The sequence below is a fragment of the Zootoca vivipara genome, chromosome 8 (genome assembly GCF_965207765.1).
Source record: "Zootoca vivipara chromosome 8, rZooViv2.hap1.1, whole genome shotgun sequence".
NCBI lineage: Eukaryota > Metazoa > Chordata > Lepidosauria > Squamata > Lacertidae > Zootoca > Zootoca vivipara.
In genome coordinates this window covers 46,924,020-46,935,886 of record NC_142591.1, presented here as the reverse complement: position 1 = coordinate 46,935,886, position 11,867 = coordinate 46,924,020, and the positions used below count along the sequence as shown (strand labels likewise).

The 11,867-nt window shown below is 44.3% G+C and overlaps 1 protein-coding gene across 4 annotated transcripts in view; it reads left to right on the top strand.

The window, feature by feature from the left end:
• GAREM1 (GRB2 associated regulator of MAPK1 subtype 1) overlaps positions 1-11,867 on the top strand; it is an 82,656-nt gene extending 70,789 nt beyond the window's left edge. For all 4 annotated transcript variants that reach the window (XM_035124833.3, XM_035124832.3, XM_035124835.3 and 1 more), the window contains 2 exons: positions 1,389-1,555; positions 2,687-11,867. In XM_035124833.3, coding sequence (XP_034980724.3) covers positions 1,389-1,555; positions 2,687-3,596 — 1,077 coding nt within the window. In that variant the 3' untranslated portion in view covers positions 3,597-11,867. The remainder of the gene's footprint in view (positions 1-1,388; positions 1,556-2,686) is intronic.

The window sequence follows — 11,867 nt, the reverse complement described above, 5'->3', positions numbered from 1 at the left end:
ATTAGCTCCTCACATGGTGGTCATCAAAGTTCTATCCTCTGGCAGCTCACTTCTGCTCAGTTGACACAGCATTGCCTTGACCACTGTACAGCTAGCCCCTCTGTACCCACACCTGTCACCCCTATTATTCTGATGCGCTGCCACAGCTGAGATAAATTGGTCTTTGGCAGGAGTGTCCATTTTGTATTGTTTTAGTTTTATTATCTCTGCTTTTTTGTGTTTTAAGCTCTGTTTTGGTGTCTTTAATTGTACATCACCTTGATGTGTAGAAGGTGATTAATAAATTGATGATGATGATGCATAGCTGCTTGCACAATGGCAGGTATAGTGCTTCATTCTGGATACATAAAAACATTGCAATATCTTGAAATAAGCTTTAAAAATCAAAGCCTTGTATTCACTGTTAGTATTCACAGAGGGAGAAATTATCCCATTGTTGTACTATAGTATGCTATCTTGCACCTTTGTTGTTGTTGTTGTTTTTTTAAAAAAAGCTTACAGTTACAAAACCTGCAATCACAACATTGAAGGGTGGTTACATCCGAAATGTGCAGACTGTCTTGCCTGGTTTTTAAAACACAGTTTTAAAACTCTTGCAGTTTTCTGTTCTTCTGATAGCAACTCTAAATGATTTCCCATTTCCTATTGGGTAGTTGCATATTTTAATATTTTAACATGGCTTCTAGTTATGGAAGAAGAGGTTCTCCTTCACTCTTGCCTCCTCTTCAGACGTTGCTTGCTCAGTAGACTGTTTGTATATAAGCAGATGACCAGTAACATCTTTACCAGATCATGCAATCCTTCAGTGGCTACCATATGCCCTCTGCTGGTAACAGATAAGTAGACAGGCTATGCTTTCTATATGAATACATATCTGCTACGGCAATAGCATTGTATTCCAGTACTCAGGGTTTGCTTGTTTTTAACTGCCTTTGTGGGTATTGCAGGATGAATACCACCCCTATTCCTCTTGTTTTGTGATTCCTAAAAAACTGGGACCTGGGGTGATGCATCTACCTCTGATTCCGATGATGTTACCCACCTGGACTCTCAAGCCTTGTCTTAAATGCTTGCACACCAGGTGTGATGTGGGGGGTGAAGAAAAAGAGCTGGGAAGTCACCAAGGAAATCTAGATCTTGCTTGATCAGTGCACTCACTAGGTGGGCTTAAGCAAGTCATTCTCTCACAGCTTCTGTTCTGCATCTGTAGTAAGTACTGACCTGCTTTACAGGCAGTGCTTTTTTCTGGGGGTACTCAAGGGTACACAGTACCCTTTTCTCTAGAAGAAAAACACTGTGTACAGGGTTTGTGTACAGATTGCTGGTTACTTGTGTGCTTTGAACATACTAAAGTTCTGTTGAATGATCATGTTTTATTTCCCACCTAGGTCAGAGAAGAATGTAGACTCCTGAATGCCCCTCCTGTTCCTCCACGAAATTCAAAGCCAACATCCACCAGTCCATCTATTCCTCCACGGGCAAACAAACCAGCACGGCAGCAGACTCGTTCTCCTAGTCCAACGCTCTCGTACTATTCATCAGGGCTGCACAACATGTAAGTACTGAACACTTCCTTCTAGCTCTCAGCCTTCTCTTGTTCATGGATGCTTACAGTAACTGTGGAGAACATCCTTCCAAGTTATTTCTTCAAACAGTTTTGAGCAAAGTTTCCCTGTAATAACTATACATTTAATAGATAAGGTAATTTAGCCTCTTGTCTTAGTATGTGTCTTTGGATTTTCCTTACAGCTTAATCTATAAGGGAACAGTCACTGAAGTGGATTACTCCAGCCATTTAAAAAAAACCACCCAACCCATTAGGGAAATCCAAATTACCGTAACAAGAAATCCCTGCAGTTTTGCACTGTGCTTTGAAAATTGGTCCACATGTAGATGGGCACACCGTGGATTGTGAGGCACTGAATATTAATGTCAAAGGAAACATTGCAGCACACTGTCGTAGAGCACATGTTTTGCAAGTTCAGTCCCTTAGAATGAAGAATGAACATGAGAATTATCTGTTCTTTATTAAATTAGCAGAGTCCAGATTACATTCTTTCAGTTCAGAATACAGTCATACCTCGGTTTAAGTATGCTTCGGTTTGAGTACTTTCAGTTTAAGTACTCCGCGGACCCATCTGGAACGGTTTAATCCACTTTCCATTACTTTCAATGGGAAAGTTCGCTTCAGGTTAAGTACGCTTCAGGTTAAGTACAGACTTCCGGAACCAATTGTGTACTTAAACTGAGGTACCACTGTACACAGTTTACCACCCTATTTTCCCATATACATTTAGTCTAACATGCAGTGTTAGATAACTTTGCAAGCTTTACTGGCATGATGAAATATGATTTTAAAAAACTTCCCGTTGGTGTATAGCAGCGAGCTTAATCAATGTGGTGCCCTCCACTTAAGTGATCAAATTTGCTTAAAAATTAAAAAATAATTGTCAGTACAGTTAACTGCTTTTCAGGGAATGAAGGTGTTGTTTGGCTTTGCATGTCGCCCCTCAAGTCTAATTCCTGTGTTTGAATTTGTGATGTGCAAACAGTTCTGTAGAAGGGAAATTGTATAAAGACACTGACTGCCATCTTGACATAATGTAAGGCAAAGTAATAGCTTTCTCACATGACCACCAAGTACCAAAGTAATTATCTTTTTGCTTATCTTTAAAAAATAAAAAAGCAATGCTGCAGAAGAAGCTGAGCCTGCCTCCGAGAATGCTCCTGTTGCTTGTTATCCATGCAGCACAGTGAAGGCTGACCCACCAGATTTTGGCAACCTACTGCCTTTTGGAAGCCCCTCTGCTGATGCTCTGTCCTCCAGGCTGTCATGGCCAAATCATTGTTCCGGAGCTGCTGAAGGCCTTAACAGGGGTGAATTTCTATTGGAACCAAGCAGGAGTTACAGTTATCCAAGACAGAAGACTCCTTGCACACCAAAGAGAAACGGCCCAGCAACTTTTACATTTGACTTGGATAGAAGTGAATTCCCTATAGGGGACACCCTGCCGGCTGCAGCAGAGCCTGGGTGTGCGGTGCCCACTTGCCCAAAGTCAGCGAGTTACTCTCTCGAGTGCACCGATGAGAAGAGCCTGGCAGTCAGTAGCACACCGCAGTCTCTCTCATGTCCTGCCTTACCCCCTCGTGCACCAAAAGCAGTAGATGAGAAGCCCAGCCTTGACTTGTGTCCACTGCCTTTCAGAATTGATGGTGCTGAGGAAGAGCCGCAGGGAGGCTCGCCAGACCTTTCTGAAGATCAGTACCTTGGCAAAAAGGGCACGCAAGACATCTTTGCCATCCCTTATCCTTTCTCATCTCCCCTCCACCTTCAGCTAGCACCAAGGTCCTGTGGCGACGGCTCTCCTTGGCAGCCCCCTGTGGATCTGTCTGGACTTTCAATAGAGGAAGTTTCTAAATCTCTGAGGTTTATAGGTTTGTCTGAGGATGTCATATCCTTTTTCGTTACAGAGAAGATTGACGGCAACTTGCTTGTTCAACTCAATGAAGAGATCCTTTTGGAGGACTTCAAGCTAAGCAAGTTGCAGGTTAAGAAAATACTGCAGTTCATTAATGGCTGGCGACCTAAAATGTAGTGCTACGAAGCCGGTGCAATAAAACTCAGAGAGAGGTGTGCCAGAAGCACCGGGGCTAACACACAGTCTCTTGTTTTTGTTTTTGTTTTTGCACTAAAATCCTTTGTTGCTCTTATGTAAATATAGTAGCAGGAAAAAACATTCTTACTATGCAGATATTCTGAGTGGTGAGCAGACTCTTTTGTACATAGTAGAAACAGGGAGGTGTGCCTTGTGCATCCCTGAACATTCAGAAGCTGCTAAACAGTGGGCTTTAAAGGGAATTTAATTTGTACTCAGTGTAGTCTATTAAGACATTATATTTATTATTATTGATTAGGCAAAGCTGAACAACACACGAATCACCTTGATTTTTGTGTGTTTACCAATAAATGTATTTCCTCTTGGGGTTTTTTTTTTAAAATTGTATTCTGATGGCTGCAGTTCTTGCCTTCAGTTCTGATTTATCCAGTGGTTAGTGTCCTTCTCCCACTCATTCTAATTGTTGGGATAGCATTCCTTTTATATGTGGGTTGTGATTAGAACCCTTTTCTGAATGAATCCATCTTCCAGTAGGAAATTGAAACCGCCAAAAAACCAACAACGAAGAATTTAGTAGCTTTGCGTCACCTCCAGATGAGTGCAAATTTCTCATTGAAAAGGCAATATAAGTTCACCACTTATTTCTCTGCCTAGTTCAAAACAGGGGTGGTTTTTATAGAGTTGTTGGCCTTTAGCAGAGCAATACTTACCGGTACAGTCATACCTTGGTTTAAGTACGCTTCAGTTTGAGTACTTTCAGTTTAAGTACTCTGCGGACCCATCTGGAACGGATTAATCCACTTTCCATTACTTTCAATGGGAAAGTTCGCTTCAGGTTAAGTACGTTTCAGGTTAAGTACGGACTTCCAGAACCAATTACACTCATACTTTGGGTTAAGTACGCTTCAGGTTGAGTACTCCGCGGACCCGTCTGGAACAGATTAATCCACTTTCCATTACTTTCAATTGGAAAGTTCACTTAAGGTTAAGTACGCTTCAGGTTAAGTACAGATTTCCGGAACCAGTTGTGTACTTAAACCGAGGTACCACTGTAATCCTCTGCTCTTAAATCTCTTGTGAGCTGTCACTGCCCTGCTCACACATGCATTATTTTTCTTTCTGCCTTGTTATCCACCTGGGGCCTCTCTTTCTGCTCAGTTATAGTTTACAGGGTGAGGAGGGAAAAAGAGAGGTAGCAAAAAACACATTCAGCTTCTACACACATATATTTATAAAGGGACAATGATCTATGAACACAGCATAATTTTCAGCCTAATAGCACTTGAGGGAGAAGGAAGGCCTTGGTCTTTCATATAACTCTGTGAGAAGGGCAGGATTTGGGATAGTTCAGAGCCAAACAGTTTAGAAGTCATAGCCCTACCAATCTACTTCTCAGAATGGCCCCAGTTTGATTTACCATTGTACTGTTTCCCTTAGAAACTGCTGCAATCAAGGCAGGTATTCTTTTTTTACCCAGGTCGAGTTTTCTTGCATAGCAGATAACAAATACAGAAAGGGAGGGAATAAGCACAGGTTCCTTTCAGTGTTGGAGAACGAAGGGGTTCTGAAATGCAGAAATGTGCTGTTCTGAAATGTGCTGTTTGTTTTACAGAATTTATTTTGGAAAAGATTTTGTATTAGCAGAAAAACAAAGATTTGAACTTAAAATGTGTTTGAAACTCCTTTGCATTCAATCTGAGCAAATTTTGATGGCTTGCATTACCGTGTTTTCCCCTTTTTAATACGTAGTCATAAAGTAAGCCAGGGCAGCAATTTTAAGCATTTGCGAAAGATAAGACATACCCTGAAAATAAGACCTAGTGTATCTCCATGCCTGCAGCAGCGCGGGCAGAGTGCTGAGCCAGCGGCCGAGCCTCTGTTGCTTTGCAAACACTGTGTGGGGTGGGAAGAACGATCGGGTCTGTCAAGCCAAAAAAAGTTCCCCTCCCTTGCTTGATTGCCAGTAGCATTAATTCATGCTGCTCAGGGCATTTACTCTAAAGCCTCCCGGCGGCTGCTGCAGCACCGAGCGCTCGGAGCGCGCAGCAGCGCCAGGCAGAGCGCCGAGCCAGCAGTCGGGTCTCTGCTTGGACCGGCCGAGGAGGCCTACCAGCCCGCAGCCCGCGGCATCGCCAGTAACAAGACGCGGCTGGCCAGGCGGCGCACGCTCCCTTCCCCCCACGGAGCGCACGAGCCACCAATAGCCGCGTCGCCTTCAGCGTCCTCCACCCGCACCTGCTGTTCCTCCACCCGGAACCGGCTGCTGGAGCGCACGGAGCGCCCAGCAGCGCCGGAGCCAGCGGCCTCGCCTGCACCCGGCTGCCGCCCGGAACCGGCTGCTGGAGCGCGCGGAGCGCCCAGCAGCCCTGGAGCCGAGCGCCAGAGCCAGCGCCCTCGCCTCCATCCAGCCGCCACCGTCCCGCTGTCCGGAAACGGCTGCTGGAGCGTGCGGAGCGCCCAGCAGCCCCGGAGCTGAGCGCCAGAGCCAGCGCCCTTGCCTCTACCCGGCCGCCGCCGTCCCGCCACGGCTGCTGGAGCGCGCGGAGCGTCCAGCAGCCCCGGAGCTGAGAGCCAGAGCCAGCGGCCTCGCCTCCACCCGGCCGCCACCATCCCGCCACCTGGAAACAGCTGCTGGAGCGCGCGGAGCGCCCAGCAGCCCCGGAGCTGAGCGCCAGAGCCAGCAGCCTCGCCTCCACCAGCCGCCGCCGCCCCGCCGCCCGGAAACGGCTGCTGGAGCGCGCGGAACGCCCAGCAGCCCCGGAGCTGAGCACCAGAGCCAGCGGCCTCGCCTCCACCAGCCGCCGCCGCCCCGCCGCCCGGAAATGGCTACTGGAGCACGCGGAGCGCCCAGCTGCTCAAAGCGCCCAGCAGCGCTCAGACAGCCCAGCAGCATGGCGCGCAGTGCCCAGCAGTGCCCCGAGCCAGCAGCCTGGCCCGGCCAAGAAGACCTTAAGGTGCTGTAAAAACCGTAATACCGTAAAAAAATAAGACATGCCACCAAAAATAAGCCACCCTGTGGTTTTTTGAGAGAAAAAAGCAATAAGACGGTGTCTTAAAATGTGGGAAACACGGTAGTACAAGTAACTGTTAGAGAACAATGCACCCATTGTCTTGGGTGTAAAATGCACACAAGGTGAGAATGATCTGCCTTGGAGTGCAAATTTTCAGGAAATAAGACACTGATGCAGCAGTTCAGTGGTTCATCCTAGATGCTTTGTATTGCTGCTGCTTCTCTAAGGTTTCTTTAAAAAAACATAATTAGGAAAGAGTGAAACTTAAACACTAACCTAAATTAATCGTGTTCACATTCCCAAAACTAAATCTAGTCTAATCAAAATTAAGCTGATTAAATGATGATTTAAAAAAATGTTTAGAGGAAGTAGAATAGTTGAGGTTACCCCTCCTATTCTTGAAATAATATATGGATATTTTAGGATCCTAATCTATGAAATGCATTTGACTATTTAAAAAGTGGGGTGAGGAGAATGCAAACTTGGCCCACATGGTGTGTGATGTATTTACCCAACCAGTCTGTTTTCATTATGCTTGACAACAAATACACTGAAGTCTTAGGAAGGGAATCCAGGTCTAACACAACACTACTAATCCCATTGCTTATTCATAAGAGTTAAACAGCTAGGGTAAAGGATTTCATGTTTGTATTTAAAGCTTCCCCCCCCCCCCCAATCCAATCCTTAATGCAATGTTCCTTAATGTGATATTTTCATTAATTTTTCTTCAGTTATCTTTGTTCATTGGGGAAAAAATTGACTTGGGAAGCTTACAGAAGACTGCATGCTGTAATTGTAGGAGAAACCTGAAGAAAGTTCTTGCCATTAGGGGAAGATTGTAAACTGCTTGATTAAAAGCACTTTCTCCATACATGAGTAGACTAGTTAGGTGGATTCTCATGTGAGAAGTCAGTGATGATCCCAGGAATTCTCATGATGCAATGCCTCTCCCCCCCCCCCAGCACCTCAGAGGATTGCAAGCACTTCCAGTGGCCAAGTACAGCACTGGACTGCATTTGTATAGGAAGAAATTCTATGGGGGAAAGCCTGTACTTTAACTTCAGTGGCCCAGTTCACATGGAATGCTAAACCATGGGATAACCCTATGTGCACAATCTGGAATGAGCCCAAGGCTCTAGAGAACATCACCAGTACTTACTTTTATTTTCCCTTAAGTGTTGGCTTGTTGTGTTATCCATAGTTCCTTCTTCCTTACTGGTGCTTTTTTCTGGGGGTAATCAGGGTACACAGTACTGACACCTTTATTTCTAGAAGCTTTTCTGTAAGAAAAGCACTGATAAGCACCATGGTTTAGTGTTATGTGTGAACATGGTCAATGGTTTCCGTTGTAAGATCAAATAACGTAAGGAAAATAATGGAAGGAAAGTTTCCTGACTCTTCCTTCCCTTGCAGCCTCCTGTGCCCCATGGAAAGACTCTCTAGAGCAGGCATGGCCAAACTTGGCCCTCCAGCTGTTTTGGGAGTACAATTCCCATCATCCCTGACCACTGATCCTGTTAGCTAGGGATGATGGGAGTTGTAGTCCCAAAACATCTGGAGGGCCAGGTTTGGCCATGCCTGCTCTAGAGGATCATTGACCCTTCTGAGAAATAGGGGGGCTGCTAAGGAAACAGAAAAGCCTAAAATTGTCTTAGAATCCAACTTCTCTTATATTCAACTTCTCTTGGCATCCAAGCCAAGCCAACATTCTTTCGGTTTATTCAGACAATCATGTCAAACCATTGTTGAGAAATTTTAACTGTGATTTGGCATCATATAGCAAACCCTGGCAGTCACGAAGAGTCGGACACGACTAAACGACTAAACAACAACAAGCAAACCCTGGCAGTTGAGTGCCTATCAGTTTGGAAGTTAAATAGCAATTGCCTGATATCTTTGTTTCTGTTTTCAAAAACCTATTTGTACTTCAAGCAAGGGTTCCTGTGATAGCTCCTCACAGTGTATAATCCCTTGTGATTTGACAAGCGCTCACCACATGGTTAAAATCTTTTAATAGTGAGGGGGTTGCAGGATAGGGGGGAAAGGCAACTTTTCTCATTTCTACCAAGTTTTCTCTTAATGGAAAAAAATCCTGTGCTTTGGGCAACCTTAATCAGGGCCGGCCCTAAGGCAAGGCTGGGTGGCACTGGGCTGCCAGGGGGTGCCGCACTGCGCCTGCAGCAGCCGCGCTACACCCGTCAGACAGCCCGGCCGCCCTCCCACTCGCCCTGCTCCTTGCCTCCCTCTCGCCTGCCGCGGGTTCGAGTCCTGGCCTCAGCCTGGCAGGTCGGGTCGGGGGCATGAGGAGGACAAGAGTTGGGGAGGCAGCGACAGACCTTTGCACCACTGCGCTCGATGTGGTTAAGACGGGCCTGACCTTAATCCTACCATAATCTTATGCATGTTTCCTAGGAGTAAGCCTCATTCACAGTAGGATTTATTTCAGTAGCAAGTGTTTAGGATTGTGGTTCTGCTCTTGGTGTGGCATCAAAACAGTTATTAGTCCCATAGCTTAATTTAATTTACAAATAAATCCATTCAGTTCATAAATGCTATATGGCACACTGAATTTACTCTGTTCCATGTCTGACTGTGACTTTATTGCCTTCTGGGTCATCATCTTTAAGAAGTTAGTGAGAGCAGGTGTGGGAAACTGGTGACCTTTCAAATGTTGCTGAACAACTTCCAGCAGCCTTAGCAAGCATTACCAATGGAGTTGTAGTTCAGCAACATCTGGAGGGCCAAACGTTCCCCACACCTGATTTAGAGTGGGGAGATTAGTAACACACACACACTACATGTCCTTTTATCCCAGTCTTCGTAGTGACTCTCATTTCTGCATTGGAATGTTGTTGGGTTTTTTTCTGTATTCTGTTCTCTGCCCTTGCTTCCACAGGTCATTGTTGTTGCCTTGTAGCGTTTTGAGAATTCATTTGTCCCACCAGCATCCCCCAGTAAAATATTTTTAACAATGTTAGTCCATTGGCGGATTAATGGCTGAGGGAGCATTCCTAAGCATTTGTGCATCATCCAAGGAGCAATGCTAATCCTTTCAACCCTGACCACTTACACAAGGACTCCAGTGTCTCCTCACTCCCGAAGTATGTTCACAGATCTTATTTCTTGCAGGATCAGAGATAGAATTTTTCCATGATGCCATGCAAATAGTATTCAGAACAAGGGGAAGCACCCAGGCTGGCAGGCGGCATTCTTGCCGGGACAGTGCCTGCTCCTTGGCAGATTGCAACATAGGACTGGGAGGTGCAACAAGGACCACTCGTATGACTGAGTCCTCAACGTTAAAAGGAGTATCCCATCTTATAGCCCCTGTTCTATTCATGTTTGATAAATAAAGTGCTGGCTGAAAGCAGAATTGATGCTGCTTTTTGTTTCGGAGCAGTGCGATGGACATAGTTCTGTATTTAATCATCTTGCTGCAAAATCCCTTTATGTGCAGCACAAGAATACCTTGTATAATAGTCCTTTATATATGGGTGTTCTTGTTTTCACAACAGGATTTCAATAGGTTTTCCTTTAAATAGGAAGCAGCCTGGGAGTACTGCAGCCATCCATAAGATACCTGTAACTGCTGCTCTGGTGTGGCTAATCCTATAGTGCAGTGTAATGTGTTCAGTTTCTTTAAGATGCCTACAGTGCAGCCCTAAGTCTGTTTACTTGGAAATAAGTTCAGGAAGACTCCTGTGTGCAAACTTGGGATGGAGCAGCCATGCTTAAGTCTGTGGAACACTCTTCCAAGTAAGAATGGATTGTACATAGGGGCGGCATCAGACTGCTAATGGCAAAAACTAAAGCTTATGGGCAGATGTGGAGAACCTTGGCCCTCCAGATGTTGCTGATCACAGCCCCAGCAAACCTGGGTTAATGCCAGAGATGATGGGAGTTGTCGTCCAGCAATTTCTGCAATGCCAAAGGGTTCCTACACTTGTCTTAGTGAATGTTTGCTTAATTGCATAAGGAAAATGCACTTTTGAAAGCCAAGTGGGCAACTAAAAAAAATGGGGGGGGGTTAAAGCTAAATTTATAACAAAGTCCCATAATATGTCTATGACTGTGGTATATATAATGCTGTATAATAAGATTTCATAATGGCAACAGTTTCATTAGCAGTAGACACAATGATGGATTCAGTGGTTTGGGTTGTAAGGTAACTTCAGGACATTCAGGAAGGGAAAGTTTTCCATCCCTTCTTCCTCCCTGTAGATTATTAATGCAACCAGTTTGTTTTCAGATACAGTAGTAGGTGGAGAGATGTGTTGGCCAAACAGACTTAGGCACTTTACAGCATTGCTGAATGGATGTGGCTTCATCTCTCACTTGATCTGCATTACCAGTATACACAACTGTAAGTGGGTTCTTAACAGCTGCATTGAGAAAATCAGTAGTAAGTCATACCTGATGCAGTCTGGGCCATGAAAGCTTCTTAACATCAGCCCAAAAGCCCGTAATAGGTTTGGAGAAACAATCCTGCACCTGATTAATTACTTGTACTGCCTCGGGGAAACTAGAGGTAGCAAGAAAACCTTTTTAATATGAGGAACAAGCTGTCTCTTAAGTGGCATGGGTTAGAGTGGCAATGGATGCAGCTAAAAAAAAATGATACTCCCTTTCCTACCACCACAACTAGTATTGTACTGGGGCAGTTGCAATATGAGCATTAACTTCCACAAATTTAAGGTGTGTCAGTTTTGAAACTGAAATGTAAAGTTATTATTTCAGCATGCAGTTGCCTTATAAAAAACACTACAAGGTGAAACTATATGAAGAGTAAACAATAACAGCAAAGTAGTAAAAGACCCTTTTTCATGCATACATTGTGCATAAATGAAACACATGAGGCTCAATAATATCTAGAAAACAAATGAGCATTTTAAAAAATGGAATTCCTTTAATTCTTAAAGAAGCTGATCCTGACATAAAAGGATAATGGCAAAATTTCAGCTTCTGGGTTCAGCTATTCAATTTCCAAATGGGTTCCATGTATGCCAATTTCAAAACAAAACCCAATTTATTGGCTCAGTAAATATATTCTATTGTTAAAACTAAATATGTGTTTGTGAAAGTATGTGCCGGTTTGATCATCTCTTTACAGGTTTTGGGGTGAGGAACATTTATTTAAACCAGAAGCAAATAAATAGCCCTACTATGTATATGAACAAAAGTCAATGGTGTATTGTAAGTATATATATAACTGTATATTAAAGATATTATTTTCATGATA